At 48.7% G+C, this 21,442-nt stretch overlaps 1 protein-coding gene across 1 annotated transcript in view; it reads right to left on the minus strand.

Moving 5' to 3' along the window:
* Window positions 1–21,442, minus strand: part of LOC149345543 (inactive CLIP domain-containing serine protease A3-like) — a 356,905-nt gene that overhangs the window by 172,170 nt on the left and 163,293 nt on the right. Inside the window, exon 4 of the mRNA XM_089585243.1 lies at window positions 8,863–8,960. Within this exon, the coding sequence (XP_089441369.1) occupies window positions 8,863–8,960 (98 nt within the window). The remainder of the gene's footprint in view (window positions 1–8,862; window positions 8,961–21,442) is intronic.

Here is a 21,442-nt window from a genome sequence, read left to right on the forward strand (position 1 = left end):
CTTGACCAGCTTCGAATGGCAGTAGTTAAAGGGCAGGAGTGCCTTTTTCGACCTAGGCATGTACGCCCAGCAGAGGTGATCAGGATCGTTAAAAAATAATAATTTTAAATCTAAGAATTGCAAACAAGAGTTTTCAGGAAGTTCAATGGTAAAATTAAAACTCGGAAAGGCTGACTTAAAAGATGCTAAAACCTCCATCGCCACCTGGGCCAAGTCGTCGTTTTGGTCAATATTTAAAAGGATTAAAAAGTCGTAAACGAATCGGAACACTCGAACGATACGGTCGTTAGATAGTTCTCGCGATAGCGAGCGATCAATTTCAGCTAAAATGATTTCCGATAAAACTGGAGCTACACATTTATTTATTTATTTATTTATTTATTGCCACGTTTCCACAAGCAGCCACTAGGCGGCTGCTCTTCGCAAGTCGCGTGCACCGCCGAGTGACAGAAGAAGAAGATCGGTTCCGGCCTCCTCTGGGTGCTCTTGGCTTGTTCTCCGGTGCCGTCCACGTCAACCCCCATTAAAGCCTTTTGGTTACGAGCCCCAACGGCTACGTAACACTGGTGGAGGTGCATTCAAGATCCCATGTCCCGGACCTCTTCTCGCAGCGGTTCAGCGAGTCCCGACCGACTCCCGCTGGTGTCTACGCCCGTTCATCGCAGCAGCCGCCGCGTTCACGACCCGTCCGCTATTCGTCACCTAGCCGTCGTACTTTCAGCGATACGCTGAGGAGGCGGTCGCCAAGCCCACGCCGGGGAAACTGAAGGCGGCGACCTCAGGGGGGCAGGTTGCTGAAAAACGAAACCGACGTCCCGAAGACCCCCCCGTGACGACGCAGCGTGATTCCGTGACAGCGATGCCGCCGCAGCGTGATTCCGTGACTCCGAGCTTCTCTCATACCGATGACACAGCTAGCGCCGACCTTCCCGTGCTTGTTGACGGGCACCCAGTGACTGCTTTAGTGGATACAGGAGCAGACTTCTCAATAATCAGCAAGAATTTCGCGGATCGGCTCGCAAAAGTTAGGACTGAATGGCCTGGACCCCAAATTCGTACTGCTGGTGGCCACCTTATGACACCTTTAGGGCGTTGCACTGCACGAGTCACCATTGCCGACTCCGTGTTTGTTGCGGTTTTCGTTATTCTGCCCAAATGTTGCAAGGACCTCATCCTCGGCCTTGACTTTTTACGACAGCATGGTGCCGTCATTAACATTCCTCGCCGTTTGGTCACGTTTTCACCGCCTGCACCGACTTCAGCAGACGCCGAACGACGCCACGCACCTTTGCGCATCCTTGACGCGGATGTAACCGTGCCGCCACGCTGGGGGCGCTGTGAGCGCGCGGAGCGAGTGGACGTACAGCGCATCGTCTCCGCCAACTTTTGGCTGGAGCCACGGTTCCTCGGCCGGAACCCCGTCAACACAGCCGCGTCTGTCTTCGCGAAGTCGACAGCTACCTGTGGACAGCACTCACACACAGGTGGGGCAACATTTACGCATTTTAGGGCCGATCCTCACTTGCGTTTCGTGGCGACGGCGCTAGGCCTAACGCCTACGCCGACGCTCGGCCGTGAGTGAGTCGCCCACCTGTGTCAAGATGGCTGCCCAAAAAGTACAACGCGGCTACGACCCGGACGCCATGGCCTGGTCCGAGGTTCCTTCAGCTCCAACGCCTGAGAGTCCGGATTCTGCGCCCATCGAGAACCCGAGGCTCTTCAAATTAGTGGAACGCCGCTCCCGCAAGCGGGACGCCGCCTCCAAGAAAGCGGAGGCCACGTCGGCAGGCCGCTCAACACGGCACGACGCTGCTGCGCGCGCTGCAGCGCTTCACGGAGGGGCCCAGTCTAAGACCGGACCCTCTTGGAAACCAAAGCCACTGCCGCGTCTTCATCCAGAAGACATCGTCATCATCCTGAAGCCCCGGGTGACCGTCGCTCTCAGGGATGTATACCAACATGGCGAGCTGGGAGCAGCGTTCGCGGCCTACCTGGCCGCCAAGGCCGCAGCATCCCTCAGCCTGCTCCCCACATGGGAGCAAAACTTGATCGTCGCAGGCACCAGAGAGCCGCACGTCGCGGACAAGCTTCTGCGGGATTTTCAACTAACATCACCGAAGGGCCAGCTCTCCATGTACGGCCAGTTGAAACTCACTGGAGACGTGTGCCGCGGCGTCATCACCGTGGCCAAGCACGAGACCAGTGAGTCCCTCCAAAAGAAGATCCAGTGGCGTGCTGGAGAGCTTGCCGATATTCGCAAGCTTGGCAAATCTGACGTCGCGTCGCTCACCTTCGTGGGAAAAGTGGTGCCGCGATATATGCATTACAACTCCGAGGTGACCCTTGTGCGTGCGTACAAGAGAACCATTCCGGCCTGCGTGCGGTGCGGCACTATGGGTCACCGAGCAGACACCTGCCCCTGCCCGGATGAAAAGTGCGGCCTGTGTGGCCAAACGGCGCCGACCGTCGACGGAGTCAAGGCGCCGCATGAATGTACTCTGTCCTGCGCAGTCTGTGGGCAAGCCCACGCTACCAACTCCCGCGACTGCACGGGAAAATTCCGGCAGCTCAAGGTGCATGGCCCCAAGGCTAAACGCCCAGAGGTGCCAAAAAACCAGCGACCTGGCAAGCAGCCAAGTCATCCAAAACCAGGTGCCGGTGTCGGAACGCCGCGTGGTGCTCACGGCACCGACCACAAGACATCGTCACCTTCTTCATCGTCGGTGAAGCCAGCGCCCGGGAAGAAGACGGCGCCTGCACCGCCCAGCGGCAGAGACACTGGCCACTTCCCGGCCCTCAAGACAATTGGGGCTGCCGACGCCCGGGCATCAGCGCCTCAACACGACAAACAGGTGAGCAGCTGGGCTGAGATCGCCTCCTCTTCCTCCCATCCCTCACCCTCCCCCGTAACCGTGTCCGCACTCGACGCGGAATACAAAAAACAGATAGACGTGCTCCGGGCACAGAATGAGCTTTTGCTCAACAAAATTCAAAATTTAGAGTAAAATTAGCGTCCGCCGCACCGAGCCCGCAGAACTCGGACGCAATGGAGAGCGACGCGGAGATCTCGCCTGCCCTCGTGACAGCCATCTCTGCGATGGAGGAGCGCTTAACCTCTAAATTGCGATATATGATCGAGACCGCCATGGACCAGATCTTGACAAAGGTCAAATCTGCCGTCCCCGCGGTGGTCTCAAAACACATCTCGGACAACCCCCGCCTCCTCCGTCTGCCGGGACCCATTAGGGACGTATCCCGCCCTTCAAAATTCAACCGTCTGATTATTGATTCGGACAATGAGGACAGCTGCCCCGCTCCTTCCGTCATCACCCCCTTGATGGCGCAAGTAGCTGGCTCTGAGGCAGCCAATCCCTCCTCCTCCCCCCAAAAAATTTTCAATCATGGCGAGACACCTTAATCAAAGGAAAACCAGTGAAAAGGACGCATTCAGAAGGAGGGGAAGTACACAGGACAACGCTGTAAACACAACTGAAAATTCTTTACTTCGCCAACATCAGAACAGGGCGCACATGCGCGAGAGCACCACAAATGCTATCAAAACAGCAAAACACAAAACTGATTAAGCGAGCGAAGAAACATGTGGCAACCTATGTCCCATTCATGAAAGTGCACCCTTTTGCCGTGAACCTGACAGAGCTGTCGCTGACGCATTCAGTCCCTAACTGCTTGATTTTAAAAGCTTCTAAGATTTCTCGTTCTATCTATGGTAAAACAGCGCGGAAAAAACACGAGGACGGAACAAACACGACAACACGAGCGCTGTTTGTTCCGTCCTCGTGTTTTTTCCGCGCTGTTTTACCATGGATAGTAATAACCAACTTGCCCACCTTTCTGTACTTCTAAATGTCGTTCTATCTGTGTTTTGCCGCGGCCGATGATTTTGACATTATGGAACAGAGGGGTGCAGTCTTTGCAGTGGTTGCAGTGTCTTGGAAGATTTGCTGTGTTCCCTGGCTGCAGCGAAGTGCGGTGCTGCCTCATACGGTCGTTGACGCATTGACCCGTTTGACCTATGTAGGCATTACCACAGGACAGTGGGAGCGAGTAAACAACATAAAGTCTCACATAACGTTAAGAAGGTAGCCAAGAAATACGGTGTTAAGGTAGTCTTTTCTGCGCCCACCAAACTGTCGTCACTTTGTTCACGTATCTCAAAAATCAACAGAAAAAAGAAATGTAATGTTAAACACCAGAGCATGTTCACCAAATGCACAACCGATGTTGTTTACTCGCTCCCACTGTCCTGTGGTAAGGCCTACATAGGTCAAACGGGTCAATGCGTCAACGCATTATGAAACGCGTGATGAAGGCGAAGAAAGATGACCAACCATAACCCGGAAAAAACATGACCAACAATCGATCTTTCTTCACGCGGTTTTATCTCATAGTCGTTCGATTTTTGCTCTTTCTCGCCTTCATCACGCGTTTCATAATTCGTTAGTGTGGACTTGTCATGCCCAGTGCCTTGTTTCTTTTTTCTTTTTGCCTTGGTTGATGTTGTTATTGTTTCTGCTGGCCAGAAAATAAGTTGGCTTCCCAAGCTCTGTTTAGATTAGATTCTATAGTGATCAGCTTTATTTTATTGCCAGTGTTCGCATGAATTGCCGTTTGACATGTACAACGTTTACGCATTTGCTGATATGGATTATTGTGGTATAAAAGGCAGGCTTGGTGCAATAAACCCCAGTTGCAAGTTGGCGTCAGTCCTGTCTTTTGTGTGCCTTCTGTGTCCGCACTTCACTTGATGTGCTGAATTTCACCACCCGGTTTTTGCTTATCTTTCGCTGACTGATTTTCATATGTGCGGTGTTGGTGTCGTTTTTGTAAACCCCTGCCTGCGCGCGGCTGCTCATTGCACTTTCGGGCTGGACGGCCGCACTCTTGCGGTCGACTTCACACTAAACCAGCGGCGGGTACATGCGTTGGTTGTATATGCGCCAGCACGGCAGACTAGTAGTTTTGATTTTTTTGAGCGCCTCGACTCATTCCTCCTTGATCCCTACCCCACTTTCATCGTCGGTGACTTCAATTGTGTACTTAACATCGACCGTGACGTCCGCGGACAGGGTCACGGTCGCCGTTCTTGCGGTGCCCGCGCGCTCCGCGATCTCGTGACTCAGTTCCGCTTGTCTGACGCGTGGGTGCAGCTTCACGGGGATGCCTTTGGAGCGACGTGGGAGAGAGCACAGTCAGCGAGTCGGATAGACAAATTCTATTTTCCACCAGAGCTCGATTCTTTTGTCGTTATAGCTGCGAAGTTCTCGCGTTCCCTGCAGGCACGCCGGTGATTTCCGACCACCACCCCTTGTCAGTCAGGCTCGACTTTGGTGAGGACACCCCACGTACTGTTACGTGGCGCATGGACACGAGCCTACTGGCGGACCCGGAAAGCATGGCGTCACTGCGTACGGCGTTGGCAGCATCGTGCAAGAGCTTCGTTGCGACTGATTCTTAGGACACACTCAAGGCTCGTTGGCAGGCAACTCTGGTGGCGGCCGGTCAAGACCGCAGACGCCGGGTAACTCATGCACTGAATGACACCCTCAAGCGCATCCGTATAGTGCAAAGGGGAGCACCCTTAACCTTTGCCATGAGCGATTACCTGAGTCTACTTAAAGCAAGTTACCACGTGTTGCTCTGCCAGTCATCACGGGCAGCTAGTCGTGCACACCAGCTCGGGCGGCCGATATCAGACCCGGCTGTGCTACGACACGTACGCGCAGGCACGGCAGAGGAATTCTTCCCCGCTACTGTGCCTTTCGTGACACTCCCAGACGGCACCCAAAGCAAAACCACGGCCGATATCTGCACGATCTTCGCAAGCCACTTTTCGAACCTGTTCTCTACGGACAGTTGGCTACATCTTCAAGATGGTTATGACGGGCTTCTACAAAGTTTTTTTGGAAACTTGCCACGAGTAGCTGAAGAGTTGCATGAAAACCTTTGCGCACCAGCCACAAGCCAAGAGCTGCACGCCATCCTGCAGAGTATGAATGCAGCCTCTGCCCCCGGTCCAGACGGCATTCCATTAAGTTTTTATTCAAAGTTTTTTTACGAGATCCAAGGAGCGCTCCTGAAGATGGTCAACGGCTTCCTCGCGGATGGGTTACGTCCAAACTCTTTCCGCGAATGTCGCATCATACTCATTCCGAAAGCGGGCGGTGACCCCTCCGACCCGCAAGCATGGCGGCCCATAAGCCTCTTAAACGCAGACGACAAAATAGTCACATCTTTACTGAACACAAGAATGCGGATGATCCTACCTCACCTAATCCACCGGGCTCAAACCAGCAGCGTGCCTGACCGCTCTGTGTTTGATGCATTGGCACTCACTAGAGACCTGTTCACATTTGCCAGCAGGACGGGCTTCAGCGGGTGCTTTGTTTCGCTTGACCAGGCGAAAGCATTAGATCGGGTGGAACACTCGTATCTGTTCGGAGTCCTTGAAGCCTTCGGATTCCCTCCGCAAATTGTCAGCAGGCTGCGCTTACTTTACGCAGACCTGAATGCTCGTCTCTCCGTAAACGGCCACCAGAGGGCTCCCTTCTCAGTCACCCGGGGCATAATGCAAGGATGCCCTCTCTCCCCAACATTCTTCGTGTTATGCCTGGATCCACTCATCCGGCGCATTAACGACAGCCCATCCATACGCGGCTTCCCTCTGCCTCGCCAGGGCCAAATGAAGGTATCGGCCTACGCCGATGACGTGTCGCTTTTCCTCAAGGACGAGGATAGCTACGCCGCTTTTTCGCGGCTGTTTCTCGAGTACAGCGAGATATCGGGGGCCCTATTGAACAGGGGAAAAAGCAAGGCACTAAGGTTTGGTACCTTCACACCGAACCTTGCGGGCGAGGTGGAGTGGGTGCAGGGAGTGAAAGTCCTGGGAGTAGGATTCCTCGCCAGCGGAGAAGTAGCCCGCGAAACCTGGACTAACCTCCGCACGAAGGCTGAGAAACGCCTCTCGGTGGCGTCAACTTTCCGCCTTTCAATGGCAGAGCGCTGCTATATAGTTAAGTCTACAATCCTAGCCGCATGTTTTTTTGTCGCCCGCGTCGCAAACCCACCGCGCACGTTTGCTCGCAGGCTAACCTCGGCCTGTGGCTCTTTCGTTTGGGCGGGCAAAACCGAACTTGTGTCACGAATGTTCATGCGCCTTCCATCGTACATGGGTGGGTTTGGTATACCTTGTATCCGCACCATGTGCAATGTGCTCGCCTTGCGAGGAGTACGAGATCTTGTACGCAACCCAGACTATCCCGGGAGAACACTCCTCACATACTTTCTGGGTACAGCGCGTAACGTGTTCTTTACACAACACGTGGTTGGCCCTACAGCCGAGCAGCCGCCGGCATTTTTCGTTAACGTGCGTCGCACACTGGCGTCGTTGACTGCCAGCGTGCCCGATCTGGATGTTGATGAAACCCCGCCCTCCAGGATGTGTGAAACACTAACGGTCGCTGAGCTGACCCGCGAACAACTCCAGAAAACGAGACGGGCACGCTGGCGCCAACTGACCGCAGCTACGCTTCCTGCAGATGTCAGGGACTTCGGCTGGCTGCGAGGCTGGCGGGTCCTGCCCACAGGAGACCGCCTTGCGGCGTGGGGCGTGGCGCCCTCCGCCCGATGCCCGCAGTGCGATCTCCTTGAAACTTTGCAGCACGCAATGTTTGAGTGTGTAGTTGCGTGCACCTTTTGGACATTAGTGTCACGCATGTTTTTAACCCGCCTGGAAGCGCGCACTAGTTCTCCCGAAATGTTTCAAAATATGCTCTTGTGTGTTGGCATGTTCGTTTTGTGGCGGCAGCGTGGAGTGGCATCCTTAAATGGGCGTCCGCAAAGAACAATGTTCCCAATGTTGCAGCGCCTCCGCACGCGCCTCTTTGAGCAAGCATGCGTGGACGCTCTGTCAATGAGCGAGGCTGAGTTCTTGCGCAAATGGTCGACATACTTTATCGTCCTGCGCGGCGGTCGAGTATCGGCTTTCTTACTGCATTACTGACGTGCTCAGTGCTGCGTCACTGCGCATGTGCTTGACTCATCAGAGCATTAAGTTCATCCGTTTTGTTTTGTATTTTCTATGTCAACAGAGAACAAAATAAACTTCTCTTTCTACGCCTTCTGTGTCCCCGTTTCTTGCGCCATTACCAGTTTTTTCTTTCAACATGAACCGACTCGCCCAAACTAGAGTTTTACTTGAATAGCATTACAGAGGTCGTGTCTCACTGCCTGACACCCTTCTTTAATGTACCTTTATTGCTGACTTTATAATATCATCGAATTTGTGAACCGGTGTACATGGAATGCAGAGTCGTAGGCCAAAACCGCGATGCACTAAGAAAAGAGACACTGCAGGCACATATCATTCTAAGATTGACGGACGATTGTATACCCCGGTATCATCAAATTACTAGCTCGTCACAGTACGGCCTGCACCACTATTCTTGGAGCTTATCTGTTACAATGCCCCGCTAACTCGGTCGGGAGCTTGCCTGAAGCAAAGGGCGCCTGCGTCACACAGGACTCTGGAAGCAGGCCAGGACACGGCGCTAACAGTGCTCACCTTTCGCGAGCTTCCTTTTATGAGATCATGAGCCAACTCTCCCACAAGTCAATCCTTGTGTCGAAAGCGCAGGATCGGAGTCTGTCTCAACTCCCTGCACCAGCATCGTAACATCGCAACTAGCGAGAATAAGTAGACCGCAAGTTGGGATTCGCCAATAAAAACTGCGCTATGCCCGTTAGCTGCCGCTAGGCACAATCATTCGTCACGGCAAAAGAAATCTCTGGGCCCTTGGAGTGCGAAGTCTCGGAAGGCACTTTTAGAGGCGAGAGAAGTCTTACTGGAACTCGTGCACGCAGTCCGCTGTGCTCAATACGTGCTTGGGTCCGATGATTACGCCCGAACACAGGAACTCCTGGTCGCTTGAAAACAACATCGCCTGGAAAATAGCAGTGAAACACATGACACCAGTTGCGTTAGAAGTGGCTCCTGCTTCAATAGACTGAAGTCATTAAAAAAAGTCTCTCTCTCTCTCTTGAGCAAACAAACCAATGTAGTGGACTAGTTCTACAACCACTCGGTTGTTAACATGACATTGATCGAATTCCTGAGATAATCATTCGTTTTTCTCAGCTGCAACAGAAAGAAACTGGCTTCAGAAATGCAAGAAACTGAGAGACTTCCAATACAAGGTATCTGTCACTGAGAACCTTACTCAGCTAAATAGGTCGCTTCTCCTTGTTGCCAGGAAATGGGCTAAAGAGAATGGCTTTGAATACGCTTGGCACACCAACGGTAAAGTTCTAGTCCGAAGAATTAATGGAGAATCCGCACATGTTGTTCGTGTGGAGGATGACCTGGCAAAGCTCGTCTCGTGAGAGCACTTGCTTGTGGTGTTTTTCTTTTAAATACAAAAACTGTTAACCATCATGAACAGCTACTCCAAACCAAGTGACCTGAATTCGACTGTTGGAAAAGAATCAGCATTGCCACTTTTGCATATTAATTTGCAATCGGCAAGAGGTAAAGAAGAAATTTTACATGAGTTTCTAAGTGAATTTCAATTCAATTACACAGCAATTATGATCACAGAGACGTGGTTTAACGATCATGAAGGTTTTTCTTTTAGCGGTTATCATACCTTTCACCTGAATCGAGTTGGTAGACGGGGCGGGGGCGTTTGCTTGCTAGTGTTAGATAGCATGCATTGTGAGAAGGAAGATGAAATAGCTGCGTCAACTGCTCATTACGAAATCCTTTCTGTGCGCACTGGTAGAATTCTATTTGTTGTTGTTTATCGTCCTCCAGATGGCAATATCGATGACTTTTTTGAATATATAAAGAATGTCTTTGAATTTGCACGTGCTTGTGGTTAACCAATTTTTGTAGGCGGCGATTTCAACATTAATATAGACGAAAATTCTCCCCGACGAACTCGTATGTTGCTTCTTCTGGAATCTTATTTCCTTCAAAATGTCATTGAACTGCCCACACGCGTAACTCCCTCGTCAGCAACAATGCTTGACCTGTTAATTGTCAGCAAGTCGACTGTACTTATATCGGCAGGAGTCATTGACAGTTCCCTCAGTGACCATCTTCCAGTTTACGGAATTTGTACTTATGACGTCACACATACTAACCCTAGCATGAAAATACAAAAGAAAATGCAGCATATTAATTGTGACACGTTAGATACTGTTATCTGTAGAAGTGCTGTTATCAAGTTTGACTGGGGGCCTGTACTGAAATATACAAATGCTGATGAAGCATTCCATTTTTTCTTAGAACAGTTGATTTTAATTTATAGAGAATGTTTTCCATACAAGACGGTTAAAGCAGCTAAAAAGGCTCGCAAGCCCTGGGTCACGGCCCATATTCTTAAAATGATTTCAAAGAAAAACAAACTGTATCATAAATTCCTTAAAAGTTGTGACTCAGAAGTCTTCTTAGTCTTCAAACGACATCGGAATAAACTAAATGCTGTCCTAAAGAAAGCGAAAAATGATTATCACATCAACCTATTTTATGGCATCAAAGATCAAAAGATCGTTTGGAAAACACAAAACACACTGTTGTGTAAGGAGCAATATGATGTGCATAGTAGTTTAATTCTTGATAATGAAACATTTACCGGTAAAGACCTAGCTGACAAATTCAATGACTACTTCGTTTCGCTTGTAGATTCTGGACATGATCCTAGTGCTATTGATTACATAGACAATTATAAGTCCAATACTCTCTTTCTTACTTCGTGTGACGACACGGAGGTACTGTCAGCCTTCAGGCGTATGAAAGTTAGTAAATGTGAAGACCCATTTGGAATTAAAATGCAACCAGTTATGCATGTTATAGATATTATTTGTCCAATTCTAGCTCACATTTACAACTTAGCTCTATATACAGGTGTATTTCCTTTTGAAATGTAAAAGGCAAAAGTGATTGTCTTACACAAAGGCGGTTCTAAAGGTGTTCTCAATAATTACAGGCCTATATCTATTTTGCCAATATTTTCCAAGGCTTAAAACATAGTGACTGGCTAGTTGGTTCTGCATACTGGAAAATTGCAGCGCAGCAGTAACAAGGACGAGACGAGAAGGACGCAAACACAAGCGCTGTGTTTGCGTCCTTCTCGTCTCGTCTGTTTGCGTCCTTCTCGTCTCGTCCTTGTTACTGCTGCGCTGCAATTTTCCAGTATTTTCCAAGGGCTTAGAACGAATAATTTTTGTACGCTTGTCTGATTTCCTTCAAAAATATAATGTCATTACAATGAAACAGTTCGGATTTAGGCAGCATTCATCTACCGAACTGGCACTGCTCCGACAAAAAGAATTCATTCTCACGAATATCGAGAACAAAATGATCACTTTAGGAATATTTGTAGACTTCTCAAAAGCCTTTGACAGAATAAACCATACTATCCTTCTCTTAAATCTTTCTGCATACGGTATTAGGGATAAGATGCTTAATTTAATTTCCAATTACCTCAGTAACCGCGAACAGTTTGTCACTGTTGATAATTTTCACTCTGCTTACAGGCCTCTTAAACATGGAGTTCCCCAGGGAAGCTTACTAGGTCCGCTGCTATTCAATATATATATTAACGATCTAATAAATATAGATAAAGAAGTTGAATATGTAATGTATGCAGACGACACCACTTTCTTTCTAACGGGCTCAGACGTAAATGGCTTAGTGGCAAAAGGAAATGAAGTCTTGGATAAACTGCATCTGTGGTCTATCAAAAATTCTCTCTTATTTAACTCAAGTAAAACAAAAGCTGTATTTTTCAGAGCCAAAAACACGAATTATAACATAGAAAATCCTCTGAGACTGGGGGTGAATGACATAGAAATAGCTAAGGTAGTCAAATCCCTGGGTGTTTACTTTAATGAATACATGCTGTGGGATACTCATATTGAGCATCTACAGACCAAGTTGTCTCGTACAGTCGGAATTCTTAGAAAACTGCAATATATGCTACCTGAGAGAACCAAGCTTCTTTTGTACATCGCACTGTTCGAATTCAATATAAGATATTGTAACTTAATCTGGGGCAGCACTACAGCCACCAATAGAAACAAGCTGTTAACGGTACAGAAAACCGCGCTGAAAGCAATAGCAAATGTGCCTTCTTTTTCGTCTTCTGGGCCTTTATACTCAAAAGGTAATATAATTAAAGTTTCTTCGTTTCATGATTTTCGCCTCCTCCAACTGTACAAATCCTTGTTCGAACGTCGTATGCCGTTCTTAGAAGAAACTATCAATTTACGCGAAAATACGCACTCCCATCTAACTCGCCATCATGAAGTTTGGTATGTTCCACGTCCTCGCACTAATTACGGATTTCAGACAATAAATTACGCCTTACCTACTTTGTTTAATCAATTTCGCCTACCCAGCTCTTCCGTTCGTATACCTTCAAACCAACAGATGAAAACTTTATTTTTATAATATTTGCTAGCCGTGCCTTTGCGATGCCTTGATTGCTCTTTGTGTTGGAATGTGTTTGCTTTGAAATGCCTTTTCTTTTTGTATGTGATGTAAGATGTATTATGTTGATGGCTTTTCCGGTTGCGGATAAACCGTACATTTTTATTTTTTCGATTTCTTTTTTGTTATGTTCAAATTGTGAACTAAGTGCTTTGTATGTTTGTATGTATGCTTTACACGCTTTCATTATCCCTGCCGCCGATGTAGTTTGGGGGAAGGGAACGTTGTCAAGCCGCAATATTGCGGCTTTTTTTCCCCTCCTCCTCAGCCATGTGATTTTCTTTACATGTCTGGAATAAAGTAGAATTGACTTAATGGCACGGCTCTACGTCGTGACACGAAAACCTTTTTTCATCGCGTCTCGAACGGAGCCACGTTCTTCTTAAGCTGTCTGCTGATATTATTCCCTTTTTTCGCAAATGGTTAACTGTGTGGAAGTTTGTGCAGCGGTCCAGCGCGTATGTAATGTTCTTCCTTTTAGAACGAACCATGATCTGATAATGTGCCATTTTTCAATCCTTGACATCCATAAGACATGGAATGTCAAAGGAATAAAAACTTAGGGCCATTACCTTACTCTTCTTTTTCTACAAGTTAACTACTAAGGAACCCGCCAATAAAGTAAGGAAAATCTTTGACTTCAATCAAACACATAACCAGGCAGGCTTTCGTATAGGCTACTCAACCAAAGACCATATTCACACTATAAATCAAGCGATAGAGAAGCGCGAAAAATATAACCAACCCCTTATGCAGCATTCATATAATACGAGAAAGCATCTGAGTAATTCGCAAGCTCAGCAGTCATGCGAGCATTACGAAATCAGGGTGTAGATTAGCCTCATCTAAGCATGTACACAAAGAAAGAGACCTGTAACAGCTGCACAGCCGTCACTATTTCTCCGCAAAATTATCAGTAAAGTTGCAATAAGGAAGGGTGTTCAGGAGCCAAAATCTGGCTAATGCGCTTCACCGCCTGTTTACTGGAGGTACTTGTATTTGAAGGCGTGAATAGGGATCGCTTTAGGACAAGGGCTAATGGAGAATACCTTAGTAGTTTGAGATTCGCTGACGACACTGCTTTGCTAAGCCACTCAGGGGACGGATTGCAATAGTGTGATCAGCGACCTACATAGGCAAAGGAGAACTGTAGGTATAAAAATTAATGTTCAGAGTAATCTTCAACAGTCTCTGAAGTGAACAGCACTTTACGATTTGTGGCCAGGCGCTGGAAGTGGCCAGGGAATAAGTCTACTTAGGGCAGTTATTGACCGCAGATCCGGATCGCTAGAGTTAAATAACTACATGAATAAGAATGGGGTGGAACGCATTTTGCAGGTTCTGTCTAATAATGAATGGCAGTTTACCAATCTCGAAGTAACAGTGCAAAAACATAGACAGGACACACAGAATAAGAAGACACCACGAGCGCTGACATACAACATGTTTATTTCGAGGTAAACATTGCCTGATAAACAGCCTACACTCAGCACGTGACCCAAATACGTGACTTCTGCAGCCCCTTATTAACGACCGGCTAGGGGAGCACTATTTTCCCTAATGAAATGAAAAATGCCAAAGTAACAGTTATCTTTAAAGGAGGTAATAAAGCCGTATTAACCAACTACCGCCCGATTTCCGTACTTCCGGTTTTTTCGAAGGTATATGAAAAGATTATTCTAAAAAGAATGGATAGCTTTTTTACTAAACACAGCTTGCTAACAGATTCACAGTTTGGGTTTCGAAAAGGACGCTCTACCGAATCTGCTCTCCTCTCACAAAAAGAATTTATCTTGCAAAATTTTGAACGCAAATGTCTAACTCTCGGTATCTTTGTTGATTTCAGTAAGGCTTTTGACTTTCTTAACCACACTATTTTGCTTGCTAAACTAGAAATGTATGGTGTTCGAGGAATGTGTCTCCATCTTCTACGGTCATACCTCACTGATCGAAAGCAGGCTGTTTTCTGTGATGGACATGGATCCACTCTCCAGGCTATAAACTGTGGCGTGCCTCAGGGCAGCCTTTTAGGTCCTTTTCTCTTTAACGTATATATAAATGACCTCGTAAACATTGACAGTGACGTTAAATTCATTCATTACGCAGATGACACCAGTATTTTCTTAACGGGCTCCTCAACAGATCATTTATTAAATCGCGGTAATGCTGTTCTTAAAACTTTGCATGCGTGGTCCGTTCAAAATGGGTTGTCTATTAATACCAATAAATCTAAAGCTGTTTTCTTCAGACCTAAAAACATCAAAATTAACTTAAACGATGATCTTCAACTTGGTAACCATAAAATAGAAATAGTGGACACCTTCAGATCACTCGGGGTAATTTTTGACGCCTGGATGAGCTGGACCGCACACGCAACACATCTTCGTAAGAAATTAGCTCCTTCCGTTGGTTTTCTTGCTCGGTACCGCACTGAATTTCCTCCCTGTATAAAACCAATGATTTATCATGCCCTATTCCAATCACACATTAACTATTGCCACATAGTTTTGGCTACCACATCCAAAACAAATCTACAGAAAATTCTAATTCTCCAAAAGAAAGCTATCAGGATTATCGAAGGTGCCAGTTTTACTGCCCATACGGCTGAATTGTTTATTAAGTATGATGTAATCCGTGTAAATATTTTTCTTGAGTACCGCCTATTATACTATCTCAAATTTTCTTCACCATCAATATGTAATTTTTTGCTTAATATCGCAATGTTAAAGCCCATAGAAAAGTATGTTCAAACCCGATCAACTGCAAAATGGAAACTTCCACGCACTAGAACTAATTATGGTAAACAAGCACTTAATTTTCTTATACCTAATGTTCTAAACAGCTACGAATCTAACCAGCTTAGCATGTATAACCTCCGGCCACATGATTTAAAAGTGTACTTTGTAAATAATTGTTATAGCGGGACAATCTTTAGGGCCAAGCAACCCTGAGCTACCATGTGTCACGTGTTGGCGGCTTCCCCGCCAGTCTGTACCCTGCTACCAGCAATAAAGGACGTAACATATAATTGGCGACGAGGTAAAAATGGCAACTGCGCTGGGCACGATTGGGGAATTCGTTCCAACAGAGGCGACGTCTTGGCCCTTGTATTTGGAGCGCCTCGAATTTTTCTTTCAAGCAAACGACATCGACGGTAACGAGAAGAAGCGAGCAACGCTCTGCAGCGTTTGCGGCCCAGCAACGTATGCCATCGTTCGCTCCCTTTGTTCTCCGGATGCGCCGTCGGCCGTGGCCTACGATGAGATCGTCAGGCGTCTCTCAAACCACTTCTCGCCGCGACCGTCGGTGACAGTACAGCGTTTCAAGTTTGGCACACGTCAACAGCAGCCCGGTGAGTCAATTGCCGACTACATCGCAGAATTGCGACGTCTCTCGGAACACTGCGATTTCGGTGCGTCGCTCGATGACATGTTGCGCGACCGGCTAGTGTGCGGGGTGCGAAGCGAGACCCTTCAGCGTCGGTTGCTGGCGGAGCCGGAGCTTACGTTTGCTACAGCTCGGGAGAAAGCCATTGCAATGGAATCTGCGCAGCGACAGACCGAGCAAATTCGCGGCAGTGCCGCATCGTGTGAAGTTGGCAGCGTGAGCGGGCAGCGTTTCGACCCGTGTGTTGCGAAGGTCTCTGCGCCAGTGACAGCCAAGGAGGGTACCCATAAGCAGGCTGGTTCGCCTGGAAGCACAAGCGTATGTTTCCGCTGCAAGGGTGCGCATTCGCCAAGCAGTTGCCCATTCATGAATATGCAGTGCCACTTCTGCAAGCAACGAGGGCACATAGTGAGAGCATGCAGGAGGAAGGCGGCAGCTCGCGCTTCGGCTGAACCCAACTCTCAGAACAAAAAACGGGCCAGTGGAGGCCGTCACAAGAATGCTGCGTCGGACGTTTACGACGTGTTCGTGCTGTCTGGTGAAGAGCCAGCCGTGAGAGTGGAAGTGCGCGTCAACGGAAGTCCCCTAGAGATGGAGGTGGACTCTGGTGCAGTGTGTTCAGTCATCAACGACCGGACTATGCAGAAGCTGCGAATATCGAAAAGGGCGTTGCGCCCAAGTACTCTTCATCTCCGAGCTTACAATAACAAGGAACTACGAGTGTTGGGTGAACTGACCGTGAAGGTGGAATTCAAGGGGCAGGAACATCGCCTGCGATTGGTGGTGGTTAAGGGTGCTAGTATCGGACTTCTCGGTCGGGACTGGTTCAAGTCTTTGGGAATAAGTCTGAGTGGTGTTCACAGTGTGTACGAGCCGAGTCGAACTGGCAGTAGGGGAACAACAGCCTTGCTCAAGAAGTATTCTTCAGTCTTTGAGCCTGGACTTGGGACAAGTAAAGGGCCTCCTGTACGCATAGAGGTGAACCCGGCAGCTCCGCCGCGATTTCTGAAGCCACGACAAGTACCGTTTGCATTGAGACCGAAGGTGGACGAAGCACTGGACAAGTTGGTGAGCCAAGGCATTTTCCAGCCTGTGCGGCACTCGAAGTGGGCAACACCTGTCGTTCCAGTTGTCAAAAAAGATGGATCGATAAGGATCTGTGGGGACTACAAGAGCACAGTCAATCGTGTAGTGCAGTGGGAGACGTATCCCCTGCCGACACCGGAGCAGCTGTTTGCCAGGCTGGCAGGTTGCTCGAAGTTTTCAAGGCTAGACCTCGGACAGGCGTATCAACAGAAGACTGTTGATGAAGAAACAGCTGACTTGTTGACGGTTACAACACATCGGGGACTGTTCCGCGTAACCCGTCTTCAATTTGGCGTGGCAGTGGCAGTGGCTATCTTTCAGAGGTACATGGAAGAACTGTTGCATGGAATTGATGGTGTTCTTGTGTTCTTGGATGACATCTTGATCGGTGGAAAGGATGAGGTGCAGCACAATGCTCGTTTACAAGAAGTGCTCAAAAGAATTCATGAAGACGGTCTGCGACTAAAGTTTGACAAATGTCAATTTGGTGTTGAGGAAGTGTGTTACTTGGGATTCCGTGTGAACTCTGCAGGTGTGCAGCCGACAGAAGACAAGGTGCGTGCTATTCACAAGGCCCCAGAGCCGACATGCAAAAAGGAACTTCAAGCCTTTTTAGGAGCTCTGAACTTTTACAACAAGTTTCTTAAAGGAGCAGCTCATGCCTTGGAGCCACTGTACCGGCTGTTGGACAAGGGTCGCGAGTGGCGTTGGATGGAAGCTGAGGCGGAAGCATTTCGCCAGGCGAAAGATCTGCTACAGTCATCACATGTTCTGGTGCACTATGATGTCAACAAACCCCTAGTGCTGGCCTGTGACGCATCCCCGTACGGACTGGGTGCTGTGTTGAGTCATGTGTGCGAAGATGGCAGCGAGAGACCGGTTGCATATGCGTCGAGAACTATGAGTGCGGCAGAACGGAATTATGCCCAGACAGACCGAGAAGCGCTCGCCATCGGCTTTGGCATTAAGAAGTATCATCAGTTTCTATATGGGAGACATTTCAAAATTGTGACAGACCACAAACCCCTCTTAGGACTGTTGCACCATGCCAAGCCCATTCCCCAGGTGCTATCACCACGGATGCTGCGTTGGACCCTCATGTTATCGGCTTATGACTATGAAATTGAGTATCGACCAGCGGAGAAGCTTTCCAATGCTGATGCATTCAGTCGTTTACCACTGAGAGCCAGTAGGGCAGAGGAAGAGGAGCAGCGTCTTGGGGAAGTAGGGATGCTGGAAATGGCGCCGGAAGTAGCATGGAACTCTAGGAAGGTGGCAAGATTCACGTCAAGGGATAAGCTGTTGGCTAGAGTCTGCAATTGGGTGCAGCATGGGTGGCCAGAGGGTAAGCTGCCAGAAGAGTTTGCAGCGTTTGTGAGCCGCAAGCATGAACTGTCGGTGTACCAAGGTTGTTTGCTGTGGGGCAGTCGTGTGGTCATTCCAGAGCCAGCTCGACCGTATGTCATGGACATTCTTCACACAGCTCATCCAGGAATTGTCAAGATGAAGGGGCTTGCCAGAGGAGCCGTGTGGTGGCCAGGAATCGACAGAGATGTTGAGCAGAAGGTGAGAGACTGTGCACGTTGTCAGGAATCCAGGTCTGCGCCAGCAGCTGCAAAGATTCACCCTTGGGAATTCACCAAGCGTCCTTGGACAAGACTACACATCGATTTTGCTGGGCCCTTCCAAGGCAAAGTTTTCCTCATTGTGGTGGACTCTCACTCAAAGTGGTTGGAAGTGTGCCGGATGAATTCCATGTCGACAGCTACAGTTTGTGCGAAGCTTCGTTTCCTTTTTGCTACCCATGGCATTCCAGAAACTGTTGTTTCTGATAATGGCACTGCCTTTTGTTCGGAGGAGTTCAGAGACTTCATGTGCCGGAATCAAATCCGACATGTGACCGTTGCCCCATATCACCCTTCTTCGAATGGTCAAGCAGAACGCATGGTGCGCGAAACCAAGGGAGTACTCAAGCGAATGGTTGGAGGCGATATCGACACACGTCTGGCTAGGTTTTTAATGACCCAGCATATCCTGCCTCATGCTACAACAGGCAAGAGCCCGGCCGAATTGCTAATGGGCAGGAAACTTTCAACTGTGTTAGAGCGTCTGCATCCTGACCTGCAGTCCAGTGTGCAGCAGAAACAAGAGCAGGTGATGCAGCGCCGTAGCCAGGCAGTGCGACTGTTTGATGTGGGGGATCGAGTGTTTGTGCGCAACTATCTCTATGGGCCCAAGTGGTTGCCGGGCATTGTGGATGCTGTCACAGGACCAGTGTCGTACTTGGTCGTCACCAAGGACGGTCGTCGATGGAGACGTCATGTTGACCAACTCAGAAGTCGTTCTGCCAGCTACGCATTGGACAGTTTCGCTTCTGGGATGTGTGAAGAGGAGGAACCGCTGGTTGCTTCCCCGGCAGGGTGTTCCGGGCTTGGCATTCCTTCAAGCCTAGAGGACCCTGGAAGACGGGACCAAGGAGAAAGACTGGAGGAGGCTGCAGCGCCTAGTACCGAATCTGCTTCCTGTGGTGAGGACCGTGAAGCGAGTGCTTCCCTTCAAGTCCAGCGACCACAGCGCCAACGCAGCCGCCCTGCGTATCTGAAGGACTTCGTGACGTAGGGGGGAGGAGTGTTATAGCGGGACAATCTTTAGGGCCAAGCAACCCTGAGCTACCATGTGTCACGTGTTGGCGGCTTCCCCGCCAGTCTGTACCCTGCTACCAGCAATAAAGGACGTAACAATAATATTCCATAACTTCTTATCATATATTGTAGTTTGTGTATGTATCGGTGTCCTTTTCCCATTTGTCATCAACCCAGCAGTGTGTGTAACTTTCAAATGCATCTTGTTCAGTTTTAATTGTTTTTTTCTAGTTTCAAACTACATCTCTGTGTAGCAATCCGTTCAATTGTAAATATTAATTCTTTCTATAGTGTGCTCGTATGCGACCTGCCACCGTTGTATGAATGTGTTTATCTTATTTATTATGTTGTAATGGCTCTTAGATGAGCCACAGGCATTTTCAAGCTATTTTCTTTAGCTTTTGGCCTGTGGCTCATTCTAAAGAATGTGCATATTTTTGAAATAAAGTTTGGATTCAATTCAATTCAATTCAATTCAAAGGAATTTAAAGAACAAAGAGAATGTGCACTTGGTTAGGCACTGCCAGTCATGCGTGACATGTTCGCCACGTTTCGATAGTGTTCGAATCCTAGGCAGAAGTAAGTATAAAACGGCACGTGAACTCCTGGAGGCCTTTCACATAAAGGAAAAAGCAGATTGCTGCATTAGTGATGCATCCGTTTTTTTGTACGCCTCGGAATTCAACCTTTTTGCGGCAATATGATAAGATGTTATTTCTTGGCACGTGTTTGTTATGGTTTTCTTTCTGTAGTGCGCAGATGCGTGAGCCATTTTAAGCTCGAAATCTTTTCGCAGTAAACCAGTTGTGAGTGCAGCGTTCGTCCGTGTTTTTTGCGTGTTCCTTCTGCGTGTGTTTGTGCTTCTTCGCTTCAATATGAATCAAGAATGTTGCCAACTTGCCGAAAAACGTGTTTTACTCAAACACAAGATACGATATACAGACTGTGAGACATGTATTCAAATGTTCAACCAGCTGCCGCACGCACACAAACAGAAAAAAAGGAAAAGGAGAAAAAAAAGAGAAAAGAAATCCACTCGGCGCCGCAGGGTGCCAGCCTCGTCGCGGACGCGAGGCTCATGTTCGGCGTTCGAAAACGCGACCGTCGGTGCCCAAGGAGGCTCCTTTCCGAGAACATGCGGCTTGGTGGCGTGGACACGGCGTTCGAGAGCGCGACCGTCAGCGCCCAGGGACGCTCCCGTCCTAGAACGCGCAGCTTGGTCACGTGGGCACGGCGCTCGAGGGAGCGGCAGTCCACGAGGGGAGTCTTCCTCCAGCAGCGGAAGAGAGCAGCTGCTCGGGGAGCCAGTCTGTACCTTCCAAGGGCCTACGGCCCTCTTTTCTTTTGGGTCAAATTCTCTGAATAAAGCCCCATTTCCTAACGTTCACCGAGTCCACAGCCCGTACCTCGCAACAAACTGGTTGGCAGCGGAGGGATAAGGCCAAGGCTCGTGGACAACTGCTGACGAGAGAGCGCCTTCGAGGATCCGGAATCAACAGACCTCCGCTACGTGGCTCAGGGAGTCACCTTCGTCGCCGCGCAGCGTGAAGGCTTGGCGTGAAGACAACCGCTTAGAGGCAACCTCGACGATCTGGGATCGTCGGACTTGGCTGTTCCTGTCTTTGGAAGGCACGGTGGCCATCGAGGGCTCCTGGTTGGGTGAGTGCTGAAGCGACTACGTATTGCCAGATGATCCAGAACTGGGTTCCATCTGAGGAATCTGCTGCATTTAATCACCAGGGTGTTTAACTACGCCCTCAATTCTACAACTGTAACTCAGGTAACCAAGTACAAATACTTAGGCGTAATCATTAAT

The sequence above is a fragment of the Amblyomma mixtum genome, chromosome 4 (assembly GCF_055824585.1).
Source record: "Amblyomma mixtum isolate Tamu chromosome 4, ASM5582458v1, whole genome shotgun sequence".
NCBI lineage: Eukaryota > Metazoa > Arthropoda > Arachnida > Ixodida > Ixodidae > Amblyomma > Amblyomma mixtum.